The sequence below is a fragment of the Coturnix japonica genome, chromosome 28, assembly GCF_054131305.1.
Source record: "Coturnix japonica strain WE chromosome 28, WE-NBRP24, whole genome shotgun sequence".
Classification (NCBI taxonomy): domain Eukaryota; kingdom Metazoa; phylum Chordata; class Aves; order Galliformes; family Phasianidae; genus Coturnix; species Coturnix japonica.
The window spans coordinates 2,614,290-2,634,201 of record NC_140690.1 but is presented as its reverse complement, the minus strand read 5'-3'; the positions used below and the strand labels follow the sequence as shown (position 1 = coordinate 2,634,201).

General features: G+C 44.7%; 1 protein-coding gene and 1 pseudogene across 2 annotated transcripts; both read right to left on the bottom strand.

The window, feature by feature from the left end:
• Positions 1-8,893: 8,893 nt before the first annotated feature.
• On the bottom strand, positions 8,894-10,429 carry LOC146756045 (hydroxysteroid dehydrogenase-like protein 2 pseudogene; annotated as a pseudogene). The gene is made up of 3 exons (XR_014937675.1): positions 10,267-10,429; positions 9,581-9,709; positions 8,894-9,204 (listed from the first exon to the last, which is right to left on the bottom strand). The product of XR_014937675.1 is annotated as a hydroxysteroid dehydrogenase-like protein 2 pseudogene (transcript).
• Positions 10,430-11,748: 1,319 nt separating this feature from the next.
• On the bottom strand, positions 11,749-16,106 carry LOC146756044 (hydroxysteroid dehydrogenase-like protein 2). Its single transcript, XM_085524990.1, has 4 exons — positions 16,016-16,106; positions 14,405-14,523; positions 13,743-13,841; positions 11,749-12,067 (listed from the first exon to the last, which is right to left on the bottom strand). The coding sequence occupies exons 1-4, from the start codon at positions 16,030-16,032 to the stop codon at positions 11,856-11,858; spliced, it is 447 nt and encodes a 148-aa protein (XP_085381116.1). The 5' UTR covers positions 16,033-16,106; the 3' UTR covers positions 11,749-11,855.
• Between the last annotated feature and the right edge of the window lie 3,806 nt (positions 16,107-19,912).

Below are 19,912 nucleotides of genomic sequence, written 5' to 3'. Positions count from 1 at the left end.
GACAAATTCTGTATAATCATCTCCTCACTCTGGTGATCAAATCTCCCCGAAGAAGGATCCTGCAGCTCCACCATGGCACCTTCTAACTGAGGAAGAGGACCTTTGGTGAAGAAAAGAGCACTTGGGCAGTATGAGTCTCCAAGCACATGTGCTTCGTGTCTCCAGGCTGCTGCTGAGACCCAAAGGTGCTGTAAATCCATATAACTACCTTCACTTTTGCAGTATGACTGAATTAGGCACAGAAATATGGATAAAAGAGGCATTAAAATCAGAGCAGTTGGCCTTCAAGGCACACAGCTTTCAAAATGGCTCGGAGAGCAGAGCAAACTCTTTGCAAGTAACTATTACCACACAGTTCCATTTGGCTAAGTCAAAACATGTGCATTCTATTCGAGTATGATGATCTTTACATGCAGTTTATAACTGTAAAAAGGTATGTTTCAACTTGGGGAGAGGGGAGCTGTGGTGAGAGCCATGGTTTGGAATCCTTCAGGGCCAGCATGCTTATCTGTGAGTCTGAGGGAGACGCCTCCAGGCCAAAACAGGTGCTACAGAGAGAAAGGTTTGACACAAATGGTTTTATTTGACTGCTAGAGACAAATGAGTAGGAAGAAGCTATGATTTCTTTGCTGACTGCTGGTAAATCAGAACTGCAGACTGTAGGAGAGCTTAAAGGAGCAGTAGTAGGAGTGTGAATGAATGCTCTCTGTTCTGCACTAGGATGGATGTGTGACCAGCATGACATACCAATCTTCCACTCCCAAATCATGCTTTCCTGGAGGGCCTTCAAAACACTCTCACTGAGCCAAAAAAGACACTTTCTGGGCAGGGAAGGTCCCCAGAATGCCCATAGCCCCACCTGAGCACCTGACACTGGCACTCTGTGCCTGCCTCACTGAGCCTCTTTGTATTTTCACCTCTGCCCAGCATCATGTAGAAGGGCTGCCAAGGGCTGTGTGCCTGCGTGCTCCCCTTGTGACAGCATTGTGTTGTAGGTGCCAACAAAGGGAAAGCACGGACAGTGCAAAGTAGCTGATAATTGCATTAAATGGGACTGTTTAGGCAGCACTTTGATTGTGTGCTGAACATACTTACATGGATCTTCATTAATTTAGGGGCTGAAGAGAGGCTGCAGCTCATTGCACAACATTCAGAGGTTCCCTCCCACATGCAAACGCATCTTTTGAAAAGCCAAGCCTTGATCTCGTTTGAGGTACCTTAGAAAATGTAACTGCAGTGGATCTGCTGAAGCTGAATTACTTGTGGAGAGAACATATTACATGTCTTCCCTTAGATCTAGTCACTAGTTATCTCACATGTGCTGTTGTATTAGACAGAAAAAGCACAAAATGGTGTACTTCCTCTTGTTCCAAAGGAAGTGACAGTCGTTATTCTTTCCAGCAAATGTAATTGCATCAATTGTTTCTCACACAATACTCACAATTAAGGTTTCCAAAAGAACAGCTAAACTACAAAGCAGAGGGGAGCTGTTATTCACAGGTGTTGGATTAGATCTAATTTATGAGTGTAGCAGAAGCTACTTAGATGCGGGTGCTTAAAGCACATTCCTTCCTCCTATATTCTGAAAGAATACTTAGACCACTCAAGGATATTTCAATACCCTGAGCTTTTCCTGGAAATGCTTGAATATGGCGTAGGCAAACGAGAGATAAAGGAGAATCTTATAGCACAGGCAGATGACTAATGATGGTGCAAGCCATAAAAAAACACAGGACTGCTAACAAGGGAATGGAGATCAGCTGAGTAACCAAAAGAACAGGGTTTCAAATATTCATTTTTACACAAATGCAATTGTGATAGAGTAGGTGCATTATTCCGAGGGAAGGCAGAAAGTGAGATAGAGTAAAAGCTCTGCACTGTGCTGGTCACAGCACATTCAGCATTTTGCAAGCAGCTCCCAGCTGCATAGAATTGAGCAACACACCCATGAGCAGCCCACAGCACTGGAGGTGCTGCTGCCCTGCTGTCACCTACAGGTTGTGCTTAACAGTACTACTATATGTGAATACTTATGCTGCAGCTCTCTCCAGCTCCTCCAGATCTGAGCAAGACTGGATCAAAGAAGGGTAAGGTGCCCTGTTTTTTGAGGCAGCAAGGTTTTTTATTCACAGGGGAAAAGAGGTGTGTAGAGAGTGTTTTTTACAGCTAGCTGAGAAGGGTTGTAAACACGGTGCAGTTAATCAAGCAGCCATGCCACCTGCAAGGACAGTGAGATCAACAGGATGCCCTGGGATGGTGAGAAACTAACCATGGTTTTGTGAACTCGGCACGGGAGTAACTTTCAGGATGATAACAACAAGCTGCAAAGATACTCGGGGATGGTATGTAATTGGGAACCAATGATGAGCTCCACTTTTGCAATATGTATGAGCTAATTATCCGTATTATAAAGGTACACGCAGCCAAGGAATAAACGAGAATAGCTGATCATATGTCAATGACAGGTGTGGTCGTCTGCTTTTCTCCCGCCGTTCTGCAACAATTGGTGACCCCGACATGGCCTACCAGGAAGGATCGCAGCGGCGAAGGTGTTCGGATCCTTAAGCAGTGGGGATAGCATGCGCCATGAAAAGAAGGTGCAGGTGCTCTACGTGACCTTACAGAAAGGCCTAGCCGATACGGGCCGACGACGTCCTTTAAGGCTGCAACAGCGTGCTGACAAATAGGTATGGGAAAGCAAGCGGTTTATGAATTATTTTCTTGCTTTTTTAAGAAAAGGTGTCAGGTATTTTCTTGCTTTTTGAAAAGAAAGTGTCAGGTTAAGGGGACAGACTTGCAAAAGGAACTCCCTGAGTTATTAGCGTATGGGTATGCTAAAGGGTTATTTCAGAATCCGCATTTAGTGTATGATCTTGCTGAGTGGCGTAAATTTGGAGATGCAATTTTTCAGGGAATATTAGATGGGGATAAAACAGCTAAAAAATGCGGGAAATGGTGGCGTATGGTTTATAATGATTTGTTGCTACATCAGGCAGAAAAGGAAGCGGCAGAACAAGCTAGTGCTGTGCAGGGGAGGAATAAGAATTATAATGAATGGTCAGATTGCCCGGTGCCCCCTGCTTTGTCCACCGTAAAGTTGCCGCCGGCCGCCGAGCCTGCGTTGCCGGTGGCTGCGGAGCCGAGTGCCCCGTCTCTGTCTCCCGGCACGTCTGTATCAGACGAGCCGCCTGCATCGACCATGGCGCTACAGCCGGCCCCCTCGACCCCCCTTTGCAATGAGCCGCTCCCTGGGGCACAGAGTGACCTGGCGGAGGCCGTCGCGCGGGAGCGGGGGGGGGCTTGGGCAGCGCTGGCGCGGGCTTGTTTAGAGGCGGGAGACAGTGAGGCGTTGGAAGCGGTGAGACAGGTGGTGCTGCCGGGGCGGTATTCGCCTAATGCTGCAGGTGGGACACAGGCTGCTATCAGTGCTTTAGATTGGAAGTTGTTGTCACAATTGCGGTCTACGGTCAGTCAGTTTGGAGTAAAAAGTGAGCCAGCGAGACAGATACTGGATTATATCTGGAGTACTCAGGTTTTGTTGCCATCTGATTGTCGGGCTATAGCTAGGTTGATTTTTTCGCAGCACGAACAATTGCTATTTAATGCTTATTGGGAAGAGATGTGCCAACAGAGCGTTGCGATAGTTAGGCAGCCCGGAGATCCCTTGTATAATGTCACTGTTGATGAACTTTTAGGGGTGGGTCCTTTCATCCGGACGGAGGCCCAGGCTTTATTAGGACCAGCTAAATGTAGGGAGTCAATGTATCTGGCCAGGCAGGCTATGGATAAGATCAAGGTGCCAGGTGGGCTGCCGTCTTATATGAGAATCCAGCAGGGAAGAAATGAGGATTTTGGAGCGTTTCTAGATAAGGTAGCTGGAGCCATAGAGAAGGCTGGAGTACCAGAGTACATGAGAGAAATAATGCTAAAACATTGTGCACTTCAGAATTGTAATGCTACAGCTCGTGGCATTCTAAGTACTTTGAGGAGTAACTGGACAATAGAGGAGGCGTTAGACAGATTATCGAGCGTGCCCACAGGGGCTCAGGCTTTCATAGTTGAGGCTATTAAAGAGCTAGGGGCAGGATTAAAGGCACAGGCTGAGGCTTCCCAGAATCAAGTGTTAGCAGCTCTTGCACCCTTACAAGCGTCTGCGGTAACCAGTGCAGGCCCAAGCACCTCTTTTAAATGTTTCCGGTGCGGCGTTAAAGGACATTTGCGACGGAATTGCCAAGCTGTCGGTGTGTGGTGCCAGAACTGCCGCTCGGACAACCACAACACCGTCACCTGCCGTCGCCGGTCAAGAAACCTCCAGCCCAGCGCAAGAAAGAACAGCGGCCGCGCTCCGATACAAGCTGCCGTTCCCAGCCAGCGGCCGCCTGCCCCCCCGCACAAGTCTCTCGCCGCGTTGTCGGCCTCTACGGCCCCCCCGCCCTCTGCTTCGCCCACGTCGTTCTCTGCGCCTCGCCGTGCCGCTCCCCCCTCGTCGTGCGCGGCTGCGTCTGTGCAGCCCGTGTATAACGTGGTTAAAGACGCGGATGGACCGAAACCAGAGGATCGTTGTGACCCCGGTCCTGTAGATCCAGAAAGCGAATCGGACGCATTTTCTCTTGATACTTTGTTTGGAGCAGGAATGACAAATTTCCCTACAGCGTACTGTGATGTCTTAGAGCAATGCAGAAAAGAAACAATATTAAGGGGTGATGCTGACACGTTGCAAACCTTTCCTAATCAGGTCCCCCATTTGGAATCTCTGCCTTGTGAGGCAGTGAAGGAGCTAAGGGAGTCAGTGAGAACATACGGAGTTCAGTCAGCCTTTACATACAATCTTTTGGTTGCAAACAGTGACAGTTGCGCTATGACCCCTCACAATTGGAAAACTGTGTTAAGAATGATCCTCTCTGCTATGCAATACGCTGTGTTTATGATTGAATACCGGCTACATAATTTGACTGATACCTCTTTGCCTCAAACTGGGACAAATCCATGTGGCACAGCACCTCTTCAACTGTGTCAGACAAATGTCACTCACGTTCCTGAATTTGGCTGTCTAAAATATGCACATGTAACAATAGATACTCATTCTTCTTATGTATTTGCCACAGCACATACAGGTGAACACAGTCATGACACCCGTAAACACTGGTTATCTGCTTATGCTGCTATGGGAATCCCACATGCTACAAAAACAGATAATGGGCCTGCATATACCTCTAAGGCCACTCAAACTTTCCTCCAAGGGTGTGTTAAACATACTACAGCCATTGCTCATTCTCCCACTGGACAAGCTATCACTGATCACATTTATCAAACATTGAAATCCATTCTTATTATTAAACAAAAAAACAAGAAATATTATGCAAGGTTTTGCTTGTTTTGCTTGTGCTGAATTTTTTGAAAATATTATGTAAGATTTTGCTTGTTTTGCTTGTGCTGAAGTTTTTGAATCGTGTTCATACAGATACAGCTTATGTGGATTGTCATTTTGAGGCTTCCCCAGTGCAAAAGGAACAGCCTATGGTTAATGTTTGGAATATGGCCACAGGACTTTGGGACTGTTCCCTACCACTGACAACTTGGGGTCGTGAATATGCTCGTATTTCCACAGGGACTGGCCCTATGTGGGTTCCAGCATGATATCTTCGGTCTCATCTGAAGGCAGAAAACAACATCCAGCCTTTATAGTAATTGTAATTGTGTGTTTCTTACTTAGTGGCATTGCTTTGTAACTTGCTGTGTTATAGATAATATTAGTAATAGTTTGACATAGTGTGTGATAGTGATAGAACTAGAGGGAATGGTTTTAAGCTGCATCAGGGGAGATTCAGGCCGGACATTAGGAAGTATTACTTTTCGGAAAGAGTAGTCAGGCATTGGAATGCACTGTCCAGGGAGGTAGTGGAGTCACCGACCATGGGAGTGTTCAAGAAACGCTTGGATGTGGCACTGAGGAATATGATTTAGCCAGGAAGTATTGGTAATGGTTGGACTAGATGATCTTCTAGGTCTTTTCCAACCTTGATAATTCTGTGATTCTGTGATTTTCTGTTTTACCAATGCAGTCTCAAGATTTAGAGTTTAAAGCATTAGCTAGGATGTTGTGTGCTTCTTCTATTTTAGTAATAGATCAGATGTGTATTAAACAGGATTTGATCTAATCAGTGCTAGAATCTACAGGAATAGCTCTTTTAATGTTTTAGTACTGTTTGGTTATGATGTTATTAGCCTATTAGTTAGCTTTTCTTAATTTGCAAAGACAAAACCTGGAAAGGAATCCCAGGCAAAGAGATGACCCTGTATCATAGAACGGATACCTCTTTTACATCCAATTAATTGGGATCTGAAAATATAACCATGCATCATTTTAGACAAAAGTGCACGCTAATAGAACTAAATTTGATAGTTTATTCTGTTTTCCAAGCAGGTGTTCCACTTGGGCTCTATATCACGCACTGGCCATGCGGATATGGTGTACAACTGGAAGAAATCCTTCAGACCCTGAATGCAGGAGAGAATCTGTGATGGGTGAGAGAGGAAAGGTGCACCTTGAAGCAGGGGACGCCCTGCTGGCACTACCTGTCACATCCACCACCAACATGGCTTGCTGTTTCTCAAGGGTCAATAAGTATTAATGCCCCTAGTGATACTCTAGTATATTTGTCCTCTAAAATTGGTTCTATTTGACATGCTATTCCATTAAATTGTGCGATCATTAATCAATTATTAGCCCGGATAACTCAGTTGGTAGAGCATGGTTATGAGCATCCTAAAAGCATTTATTGCACAAATTTTAGTGGTCATTAAAATCAATATATTAGAGTATATGAAAATTGAAGACTTTTCCTGATCAGTTACAGATTAACACAATGGGACCCTCACGGATTTATGTTCAGGTTGCAGAAACTTAGGTTGCAGTACAAACATGTTTGTTCTTTTTAGTGGATTTAATAGTAATGTTGTTATGTTGTATTTGACTTGTCCCTTTTTCATTTTTAGAGTATTGTCAATCGAGGCCTTGATTGAGTTATAATAGTTATGTTATTAATTTAAGTAGTGTTGCTATTCTATAGGCAGTATTGTAAGAAGAATTCTACAGAGCGTCAGTCATGGATCCAGATGAGAAGTTCACAGAACAGCAGCTATGAAGCAGGATAAAACTACATGAGAACTGACTGAACAAATGAACTGAACTGCTTGTTAAATATGATTAATCGGTCGTTAAATCAAACCCTTTTTTATCCTAAAAGAAAACGGGGGAAATGTAGAGAGTGTTTTTTACAGCTAGCTGAGAAGGGTTGTAAACACGGTGCAGTTAATCAAGCAGCCATGCCACCTGCAAGGACAGTGAGATCAACAGGATGCCCTGGGATGGTGAGAAACTAACCATGGTTTTGTGAACTCGGCAAGGGAGTAACTTTCAGGATGATAACAACAAGCTGCAAAGATACTCGGGGATGGTATGTAATTGGGAACCAATGATGAGCTCCACTTTTGCAATATGTATGAGCTAATTATCCGTATTATAAAGGTACACGCAGCCAAGGAATAAACGAGAATAGCTGATCATATGTCAATGACAGGTGTGGTCGTCTGCTTTTCTCCCGCCGTTCTGCAACAGAGGTGTAGTCCAACATGAACATGTGCCTCTAAAATCTTTGTCAGTCTTCAAGGGAGGGAGCTGGAATTTCATCTGATTAATTTTTCCCCACTCTCAGTTCTCAGGAGGGTCACCGGCTGAGGAACTGGCAGAACTCTTTTCCCATTTTGTTTTCAACCTTTACCTTTTGTCAGCTCACTCTGCATCTTCTAGATCCCAGCCACCCCCAGTTTCTAAACACACCACCTTCTCACCCATCCTCTGCTCATACATGAGGTACCGCCAGCTGATGTTTATTCAGCTCAGAGAACAGCAGCGTATCTAACGGTCTTTAGTTATTAACACAAAAATCTTACCATGTGCTCACACCAAGACAATCTGGTACCATCACCCTTTCAGGTCATGCAGCAAAGCACTTGTTTGACTGCTTTTGAAAGATTCTTTTTCTTGCACTATCCCCTCAATACTCTTCATGTTATCTAGATGAGAACAAGCCACATCTGCTTACATCTCCTTCCAGATGTAACAGCCCTGGCAATCCTAAGGCATACTTCCTGATTGCACTGCTGCAACCAGCATTACACATACAGTATTGCATAATGTAGCCAAGTGTGGGAACAACCACACAGCCACAGGCAAGCTGTCACCTCAAAAGGAAAGTTCGTTCATGTTTTTCATGGCGCTGGGACTGCAGAGTGCATAAGTGAATTCAACATTCTCTGTATTATTACCAGAATTCAACAGGGATGGAACCTTTACAGCACAAATAATTTTGTTTGAGCACAGGCTTTGAAGACTATAAACTATTTGACCATTGCACGAGTTAGAAAATAAATTCTAAGTCTTGAAATATTCTCTACATACTTAGGAGTAAAATGCCCTACATTTTGAGCAGTTCTGTTGGCAACACTGTGAGGTTGCTACCTCTGGCTTTGCACGTGCTCTTGAACCAGGAGGAGGATCTGTGCTCTTGTCCCCTTAGAGAGCATTTGTGCTTTTTCTCATGAGTTTCCATTCTTTCCATGCTAAAGAGGGAAGGTGATGTGCCTGTAAACATGTTGTAGTTTAAACCTTCTGGTGCTGCACGCAGGTGCTGTGGGAGGGATTACCTTGTTTGTGGCAGTCTGGGCTGGGGGTGTGTTTGTGTGAAGATCTGCAAGGTGATATTTGCTCCTCCCAGACTTCTTATGGGACATGCACGCATGCAAGCAAATATGTAAAAGAAAACCCACTTCAGGTGTGTTGCATTGCTCCAAAGGAGTGTAAGAAAGGAAAACACCAGTTACATAATAGAAGTATTCTCAAGAAGGAATTGTTTAATCACAAACACCTTTCAGTCTTAATAAAACTAAATTAGATCTTCTCTAACAGATCAGCATTTTATCCACAGTTGTTATACACACAAAAAAAGAGAAAAAAGTAGATTATCGTTTTAAAATGTAGCATTGCTATTATAAAAGAAAGGCTGGATGTTCTGCTGGTACAGCTTCTCCCTCACAGTTTAGCATTAAACTGTGTCAGCATCTTCTCTAGCTTCAATGCTAGTGCCATGTTACCTTTAATCCTTAATTTTCCTGACATGAAGGCCATGGTTGGCTTTAGTTTACCTAAAAAGAAGACACAGAATCATCAGGAAAAGGAAAGGAACTGGAGATTGCGATATCATATAGTAGTTACTTTGCTACCAAGTTCTACTGTAAAAGCATCAGAAAAGAGGTTCAACAGATTGACTGGATACTTTCTGAAGCTACGCTCTGAGAAGTTCAATAGCTACTGAACAAAGCAGTAGATATTTTTATTATAAAATCATGGACTCACAGAGTGACTTATGTTGGAAGGGAATTTAAAGGCCATGCACTTCCAGCTACAGCTCATCCAATTCCAAGACCACAAAGAGAGGTGAGCCTGTCAGCTCATCCATCAGCAAGATGTTTCCTGCCACCAGTAGCTGCCTCAGTTCTGCCAAACCCGTTTGTTACTCACCAGTGAACATCTTCACAAAGTCGCCACTCGACATGCTCATCACAACATCAGCTGCTGCAGGAGGCTTCCCAAACCCAGCACTCCCACTGCTGGTTTTCAGGTCAAGGTACCAAGTGCCTCCTTCATCACCTGAGTGGAACAGGGAGAACCTGTGGCAGCACCACAAGGACTGATGTGCCCTGCCCTTTGCTACCCCCGCCTGCTTTTCTCTCCCATCTTCGTGCTAGACGTGCTGGAGGTGCTGTGCCAGAAGCTGCCCCGCGCTCTCTGTGCAGACAAGGTCAGCCCCAGCAGATGCCCCACAGTGCCACAGTGTCAGGGGACAAGGCAGTGGCTGCTGGTGGAGCTGGAGGCAGCAGGGGTTTGGAACAGAACTACCATGCTGACCCTGTGCAGCACGGCCAGCAGGGTGACACAGCAGAAATGAAACACCAGGAAAACACACCACAGTCCCCAAAAGAGCAGCACATGCTGCTGATGCAGAAAGCATCTCCCTGTGACAACAGCAGCAGGGTAAATCCCACGTGTGCTGAAGTTGGCTCTGAAAGGCAGCATCTTATAGAGCACACCCAAAGATGTCCCTGTTCCTAGGCCAGTTATAAAAGACAAGTATTTACATGTGAAAATACAGACTGACTCTTGCTAGAAAAGTGAGCATTTGAGAATTTTACAAGTGATGGTCTTACCTGACAATTCAAACTGAAAGACGCCCTGCGTGGATTTCACTATTTCTTTATTGAGTTCTCCCTGAATAACTCTGAATGTTTCTGCAACAGGCCCCGCTGAAGCTGATTCTTTATTAAGCTTGGCTCCACCTGATGCCTGTGAAGCACCTAAAAGAAACAGATGGATTCTCTGTAAAATGCTGGAATGCTCTATCTCACTTATCTTTCTAAGAATATATATGTTTTCAGCAGTTCTTCTGCAAAAGCTTCTAAGGTGTGAATCAATTCACTACTTTAATCAGCAACTTTCTACATTGCAGTGAATGTGCTCATTTAACATTAAGAAAGAGCATTTGCAATTTATAAGGCATGTAATGCTTAGCAGCCCCTAAAAGCCATGCAGAAGGTCAGTGTATCAGGAAATAATTATTCTACTCAGTGAATTGCTACTGTGTTGGAGATCTGGGCAGTTGGCAGTATCAGTTCCTGGCAGAAAAGTCTAAGTGCGCACTCACAAATAGTATTTTCAAGGGAACTGGGCTCTTTTCAAACTTAGCCTCTTTCTTTCCTATATTTGTTTTGGCACTCCTATAAAACATATCCAGTATTCCTATTTGCCCTCCAATAGAAACATCACTATTCTGAAAAAGTGAACCTGATGCTTTTGTAAAAAAACAACTTCTCTATTTCATCTTGTAGACATTCACATCATGTACGACTGTGAGAACTTCATGTAGGAATAGAAGCTTCTCAAGTTCTCACACTGCAAGAAAGATGTAACACTCCTGCAAAATATGCTGATTGCTTGTGATTTTTTTACAGCAATATTTACTCATAATCTTCATACCACTTAACTCTGGTGGTAAAAAGCAAAAAGGTTGTTCAAAACAAGGTGCTGATTATGAACTGTGAAAGTTGCAGACACTAAAGTCACTTCCATAAACCAAACAGCCCAAATACAAGAGATTTTGCCACATAGCTTGAATGTAGTCCAAAAGTAACTTGAAATAGAGGAGGCATTCATTATCATCACAAATAATCGACATGTACATGCAGAGGTTGCCCTTCCACGGCCTTCTGATTATGTGGCTGTCATGTCAGTTTCAGCATCCAAGAAGAAGTCAGGCATCAGGGGGTGACCTAAAGGGGAGTTGAACAATAACAGTAAGCCCAAGTAAGGGTGAACAGCACAAACAGGAATCCATTCTGAAGGCAACAGCACCTCAATTTACCAGTAAATGAACTACAGGTTGAAAGAAGACGAGGTGACATGTTTAGGTTCTGGTACATTTAAAATCAGACCCAGAAGCCTCTTACAAATTCAGTCAGAAACATCTGAAGATGAAGAAACACTATCTCACTATTTGGTAAATAGTAATACATGCACTTGTGGTGCAGGTCTATTTTCTTTTTGCTAATGGGTTTAAAATATATATATATATATATATATATATATTTATATAGGCATTGATTATTAGAGCCTCAGTGGACTATTATGTGCTTTCCCAGAATCCACATTCTCAAACGTGAGGCAAAGCATCTTTTGACTGAGTCAAAGGAATATATCCATATTCCCCATATGGCCTTCCTTCCTTCGCAAGCTTCTCATTTTAAAGATCTCTTTTGCCTGGTGCAATTGCATAGACATCAAAATCCTTAACGCCTTCTTCTCTCAGTAGAACTTCATCAATAATGAAGTTTCCAGTGAAAGTTTTCGGCTTTGTTAAAATGCAATATGCAGCATCTGCAATTATGTCAGTTTTTCTGCACTGCTTCTCTATTCCGGATCCTCCCAGCATATCCATAGCAGCTGTATGTATGGCTGGAAAATTCAGAGGACAGGAAATTACAAGTTTAACACTAATGACATCACATACTCATCTCTTTGGCAAATGCATAAACTTTATTCTCCTCTCACATGAAAGTAAATCATGAGAAGACTAAACTGTGAAATACCATCAACCAGCGAAGAATGGTCAACCAGCAAACAATCCTCAAAGTGTAAAGATTCCCTTACTTGAAAAGTATTAAAGGAACCAAAAGAGGAATAAAGGGAAGAACTCCTTGTAATATTCATATTATTCAATGCTTCTATCAATACTTTCCACACAAAGACTTCCTCTGGCTTTATTCAGGACATGAAAAACTAACAGGACAACTATCTTTCTCAAAGTGAATGTGCATCAGCAATTAACATTTTCTGCAGCCATTACCATACTGAAAATCTCAATTTTAGCCCCACAATAACTTGTGAGATAACAAAGTGACTCTAAGTTAAAGATGAGAAACCCAATAGCACAAACTCAAACTTTTCCTGGCTTATGCTCCTCTACTTTCACATTACAGCCAATTATTATTGTTCTAAATATAGCAAAACTATGGGCAAAGACTGATATGAAAAACCATCTACTGTCCTGCAATCTGCACATCCTTCCATCTATTTCATACAAAGTGCTGCTGGTTTTCCATTAATTCATACATTCAGCATCTTCCACTTTGACCCTGCAGTACCTCTACTACTCATTCACACTCTTACATCCTTTTGGCAGGCTACCTCTTTCACTTTTAGTTAAATCGAGAGCTCATAACATCTCACTATCAGCATATTTTCTTGTTTCAAGGAGCTGGATGAACCAATAGAACCATACTAGCACAGTGTTAATCTCCAGCATTGAAGCTGATCACATATATATGATGTTCTTTAAATTAAAAACTTTGTAATTGTAATGTAGATACTACAGAAGTCACCTCTCTCACTCTCTAAAGTAGTTAACTTTTGTTTTGGCAGATAAACCTTTCAAAACAACATTTTTCTTCCTAGACTGAACATTACAAACTTTTATACTTCAGAACATGAACAGTTTTCATCAAGGAAACACCGATACATACAAATTTTGAAAGCTCACTTGCTGCTTCTAATGCTTTCAAGACACTGGTCTCTTTGTTCAGCAGCTACCAAACCTTCAACAGCAGCCCTGGTCCTCACTGACCCATGGACAATAAACTGGAGCTAGTATAAGATGGGCACACCAAGTTATTTTTCTGCTATGCGGCCCTTCAGTGTGCTGTGACTTGCAAGAAGTGTTGGATGGTTGTGTGAAAAAGCAATTGATTTCCCACTCAGCCAAAACTTTTTTTTTTTTTACATCTACAGAGGTACATATCTTGTCAGCTTCATCTACTTCCTGGCAATCTAACTAGCTGGGGATTCTAAATATTGACATAAATGTCCAATACTACTCAGGGATGGTGTGCAAACCAAAGTTCGAGTCATGTTGAAAGGAGCAGTGACAAGACAGGAGAAAAAGCAGAATGTGCTCAGGCTGAAGGCAAGTTTAAGTGAAAACAGGAAGGCAACAGTGAGAACTAGGAAAGAAAGCCAATACCCACACAACATCTTTGATCACAAAAAAATACACAGAAGTGCTCGGTGTTCTGAATCAGTCCTAAATAAGACCACCTGTATAGGACAAAACACAACAATTCAAAATAATCACCTGTTTTAGGCCATAAAGCATTGACAGCAACTTCTCCTTTAAATTCTTCTGCCATTCCCAAGACACACATGGACATGCCATATTTACAAATTGTGTAGGCTACAAAAAGCACACAAAAATCCCAGTTTTAGTAGGATACATATTTAGTCTACACATAGAATTTTACTTTTGAAGGATGTAAGTCACGGAAAAATCAACTTTCTGGGGTCAAAGCATCATCTTCCTAGAGTACAGAAACTCTCCCAGCTCCTACCACCCCCTTCAGATACAAACTGACCCTTTTACATGAGTATTGAATTGGGGAGGGAAAAAAAAAAGGAAAAAAGCACGTTGTAAATCCTTTTTGTATACTCTGAGAAGGGGGTGTTGCAGAGAAGGAACATGGACCTGCAAGAGGAGTTTAACCATGTTCCAAGTGTTGAAGTTTAAAAGATAATCCACAGGTTTAAGATGAGCAACATATGTTCTAGCCCAAAGACGCAATTGGGGCCTCCTTCACTCCTCAAAGATAATTTCTATTTAAAAAGACAGCAATGAGCTTTATCGCTACCAAATCAAATGTGGAAGCATAGAGAAAAAAAGATTTTGCCTTCCTATCTCTATTGGGAATAGAAAACATGGTGTAGTATTAAGAAATCCTATGAAAAACTCTTAACTCTTACCTGCAGAACCTTCTTGGAAATATAAGCCTTTCACCACCACTGAAGACTTTTTGTACAATAATCCAAGGCTGCCCACAACAGAACTGCTGCATTCTCCAAAAGCAGAAAAGGAGTGACTTCTAAAAACAACAAAACCAACCAAATCTAACGTTTTGATACTCAGTGCAGCTCTCTGTAATTTAATTCTTTTGGCCCTCTGAACACAGAGGACCAGTAGCTCAACACGCTGTAAAGGCAAAGTCCAGGATCACAATCCCAATGCAGGGTGCCAAAGACAAGAGCCAAAAATCAGATTTTCAAAAATGACCATGATTTTCCTTAAGGCTTTCACAGTAAAACTCAGTTTGCAAGTAACTGCATTTAACCCAATAAATCCCCACAAGTCTGTCCAACCAACCAGCAGGCTGACACAGCTGTGCAAACGACTTGTGACTGAGCCCCTGTGTACAAAGGTGTCACACAGAGTGGAAGCACCAGTGAGATAAAAAGGAACTGGGAATATTGCATGAGCATATCAGCACAGTGTGAAGAGAACCAAAGTTCACCTGCAGCTGAGACTTGCAAGGGAAGCCAGTGGCAACTTGTTTATCTGCTATAATGTGGGTAGGAAGAGAATGAACAAGGGAAAGGCGTTGCTGAGTGGCATGGGTGATTCAGTGAGAGCAGACACTGGTAGTGCCTTGCTTAGGAACATGGTTTACCAGGACATGAGAAACTAGCCATAGATGAGAGGTAATCTTAGAACTTGGAAGGTTGGAAAAGACAATGTAGTCCAACCTTCAACCCATCCCCACTATGGCCACTAAACCATGTCCTTCAGTGCCACATCTAAACCCTTCCTGAACATCACCAGGGATGGTGACTTCACCACTTCCCTGGGCAGCATGTTCCAATGCATCATCAATCTCAGTAGGTAAAATCAAGCCTGGTGAACCTGATTGACTTCTGTGATAGAATGAAAGGATTTGAGGCCAAAGTGATAACAGCTGACACCATTCACATTAGCAAGGCTTTCATTACCATCTCTCAAAATACTTTTGTATCCAAGTAAATACATAATAGTCTGGATGGTTGAACAGCCTAAGGGGTAAGAGAAATGTTAACTGGACAGGTTCAGGGAGTTAGAATCATGCAGGTGGGCTCCTTTTGCAGCAGGCACGGCCGCAACCAGGGCAGCCCACAGGCTGCACCGTGGGCGCTTTCTGCACTCGTACAGGATCTCATGACTACTGCTTGCAACACACAGGAACGAATAAGGTCAACGTATGTCCCCGTTCATTAGCAGCGCAGAAATAACGCCGCAGCAGTCACTCAATTCAGATTCCACAGCACACCCACAGCCGCACTTTGCCCTCCGGACGTGCACACAGCTCGGCCCGTGAGCAAACAGCACCGAGCGGGACTCCGGGTCCGACCCAGCCGCTCCGGGGCCACCGTGCCCGGCCGCGGCCTCCACCCCGCGTCCCATCGCCCTCAAGGGGCTGCGGAGCACGCGTCTGTCCCTCCGCCCGGCCCCGGCCCCGGCCCCGGCCCCAGCTCTGCCCCGGCAGCTCCTGTGGCTCGGAGCTCACGGCCCCGCCGAAGGAAGGAGGAAAGCCCAGGTCGCCTTACCCAGTGTTGGGCAGCATGGCGGCACGGCCATGGGGCGGCTGTCGGCTCGGCACGGGACGCGCTCCCCGCTCACACCGCCCTCCGCGCAGCCGCGGCCCGGGGAGCCGGGCGGAGCCAGGGCCGAGCGGGGCGGGATGAGGGGCGGGTGATGGAAGTATCGGGATGAGTTCCCTGCGGGAGTACACCTCGTTCAACCAAGCCAAAGCCTTGCACGTTTTCACTGACAAAATTAAAATCGCATCTGAGATCTCGCCCTCAAGGAAAGGACTGAATGACCAAACTGAAGTGACAACTGAAACGATTTATTATTGAAACAACCTGTCCTTATAACTATCGGTCTATCCACTACCACCTCGGGCCACTATGCGGGCGCCGACATGACCCCACTGCAGGGCGCTCACTCGTCATCTTCATCACTGTCATCTTCATCGGTGCGCAGCCAGCAGCCTTCCTCTACCCAGACAGAGCTGGTGAAAGGTGGGCGCTGCGGGTCCTCCCAAGGCTCCCACTCCTCTGGCATCACCGTGACTTCATGCTGTATGTTCACCGTGAGCGATAAGGAGTGGAAAAGCAGGCCGGCCTCAGGAGCACGCTGCTCTTGCTCTCTTGGGCGCCAGGGAAGTTCCTGCAGTGCTGGGTTGCGTGGCAAGCTGTCTCCCATGTAAGATGAAGCGGTGAACGACAAGGAAGTAGAACTGTCTCCAGGGCTCCAGCCGCTGTTTGGTGGCAGCAGGGACGGGTCCAGAGGCTGGTTCATTCCCCAAGCTGCTGCAGCACGCATTGGCCGGCTGTGAGAGGCTCGAGCTCGGCGTCGGCTGCGGTTTCTCCTTTGGCGCTTGGGAGGCCGGGGTCCCCTGGCTGCAGCCGCCTGGGTGCCGGCTGCCGGACCCGCTGCCTGCAGGCAGCCCCTGCGGGAGCAGGAGCAGCAGCAGCAGCAGGAGCAGCAGCAGGGGCCCGTCTCGGCTCTCCTTCTCCGGGCAGATCTCGGCCTGCGCTGCTCGAGGAGCCGAGAGCTCTCTCCTCCGAAGTCTGGGTTCCAGTTGACGAGAGGCTGCAAAAGGCAAAGGAGAAGAGTCAGTTGTTATCACCTTGCGCTTGAAAGACAGCAAGGTACAGGAGATTTTCAATTGCTAAAGACGGACATGGGAGTGAGCAGCATCACGAGCCGATCCTTGACCACCTCTTGCAGGGTGGGAGCGTCTTTGCTCAGTCCAATTGAAGTTTGTCCTTGCAGACATTTCTGCAACAAAGCGGTTTTCGCTGTGCCACTCGGCAAGTGAAATCCTTCTGAACACCCTGGGGGTTCTGATGGGGTGTCATTGTGATGGCACGTGTTTGTGATGGGGGCTTCGGCCACTCCCAACATGGAGTCACAATGATCACCCCAAGGTGATGCCCAGCCCTTTTCACCAGAGCTGTGCTCTGTCCTTTCATCCCCATCTTGTCTCAATGCAGTGCTGCTTATAAATCAGATTATAAATCAGATATAATTCCATGGGCTTTTCTGAACTCTCATGATCTGCAAACAAGAAGAGAGCAAGAGTTTCTACTGCTTTGTCCAGTATTTAATGAAATGTTCATCTCTGATCTGTGGTTTCATCTCAGTTGAAAGCTGGTTCTTTTTTTGCCTGTTTAAATGTACAAAGTATTTGTTGAGCGAGGGTCAAATCGCAGCTTTTACAATGTTGAGTTCTGGCCATGTTTTGGATCTGTGATATCCACATTTACTGCCATTCAAATCATTCCTCAGTTCCCTTCAGCAAAACTTTGGAACAGAGCAATTAAACATGAGGCAAAGTGACAAAAAGCAAAACATAAAACACATACATAAAAATGTTATTCAACAAGTAAAGTAACTGTCATGGGTTACCCCTCAGCTGTACCTTCAGAAATGGCCTGGAAAAGCACATTCTTTTTCAGTCAGTCAGCCTCCTTGATGATGATTCTCTTTCTTCTTATTTAGAGACTTAAAGCCATCCCTGTCTTTCCTCACATGGCTTCCTAACATTGCATCTGTGTTAGGAAAGCTGGGATTTAAATGTGATGCAGTATTTGAAATGAGGCTGGAAAAGGTGCTGCCTTCAAACCTTGGGAGGAAAGCATTACTAACAGAATATTGGCCTCTCATACCACGCATCTACAAAATGCCCGTCCTCATTTTGACTTGACATGGTGTAAGCATGAATAAGATGTGGATCTCTAAGAGAAGACGTAACTAAATCCTGCTGCAATGCCCAGCAAGGAGAACATTTTTTCTGTAATGACTGTGTATAATGACTCAAAGAGAAGACATATAACAGTATTTCTTTATGTTTTGTGGATAATACTTCTTTTGGTTTTCACCTTTTCTGCAGATAGCAAACTGCCCTCTGTTACTGTGAGATGTATGCCACCTAACTGAACGTGATTTTGCTGGAGATGCATCCAGAGCAGAACAAAGCTGTCTCTGGCTGCCCCCTGTGTTTTCCCCTCTCCATTAAAGCAGTAGTTCATCCTGTGGGATGAAAGCTTACTGTGCTGCCCTGGGGGATAGTGATTGTGAATGGCAACTGTGTCAGGGCTGTGTCTGGCTGCTTGTGTGGTTGTACACATGTTTAGAGGGGAGAGAGGACAGGACTGTCATATCCATATATAAGCCATTATGGATTCGAGCCCAATGGAACAAGAAATTCTGTAGCAATAGACAAGGAAAAACAGAAAGATGGAATCTTTGTTTTCTGATGATGTGTTTATGCTATACTGCTTATCCAGGGATGAGCATGTGTCCTAGAGGCAGCATCATGGGAACATAGACAGGTATCCCACCACCTTCCACTCAGGTCCTCAGTGCTGTGCTGTGGGATATTGTGGGAGCTGATGGTGCTGACTATGAGGGGTACTTGATCCTTGCATTACAAATTTTCATGTGGTGCCATTCTTGGACTTTATGCTCTAAACAGACAAGGCTGAACAATGTGCCAGTCTGCTCTGCACTGGAAGGACAAACCCCACAGTGGGTGCTAAAATTCTTCTGGACATTTGCATTCCACAGGATTTTTACATGAGTGTAGAAATGCTCTGCTTATAAATCCGTTCCTCAGGTCACAGCTTTTGTAAAAAAGAAGTGACTAAACAAACTTGTTGCCCTGTTATCAGAAACTGAAGAAAAACTTCAGATTCTTTTACTGGCCGTTCCAGTTAATAAGAAAACCAGCTCTAAGGCCTGTGTAAAATACAGGCGCTATCTGCATGGTGCTGAAGGTAATGAACGACGCTGATCGCTAACTGTACCAAGAAGAAAAGGTAAGCTCAGCCTTCAAGTCCCCACGGGCTCTGTTTCGATGACCTCTTTCATTTCATCAGCTCCACTGGCACGTTTTTTTCCCAGCCTGAGTAGGGAAAAATCCAGCTATGTGTGTGTGCCAGCAGAGGGAGCGCTCAGCACACGAGATTGAATCACGGAATATCCCGATTTGGAAGGGGCTCTCAAGGATCATAGAACCACAGAATAGTTGGGTTGGAAGGGACCTCAGGGCCCACCCAACCCCTGCCATGGGAGCGCTGCTACCCAGCAGGTCAGGTTAGAACAGGGCCATCCAACCTGGCTGACCCCTTTACTTTAACCCTTTGAGGCTGAGCTGTCAGCCCATGGTTCACCCATATTTTGCCTGGATTTTATTTATTGTGGTGGTGGCCCAAATGTGGTTTGACTCCCCACCCCCAGTTTCTTTTAAGGCTAGGGCCCCTACTTGTTCTTAGGCTCGTGGCTGGATTCTCTGACACACGCTGAGAATCATTTACTACATATTTCCTACATTTAAAGTCAATGATTGACGGGATTAACAGACTACAAGCTGTGAAAGCTGAAAGGAATGAGGGTTTATTTAAAGCAATCAGTAGATAAAGCTTATCTTTGTT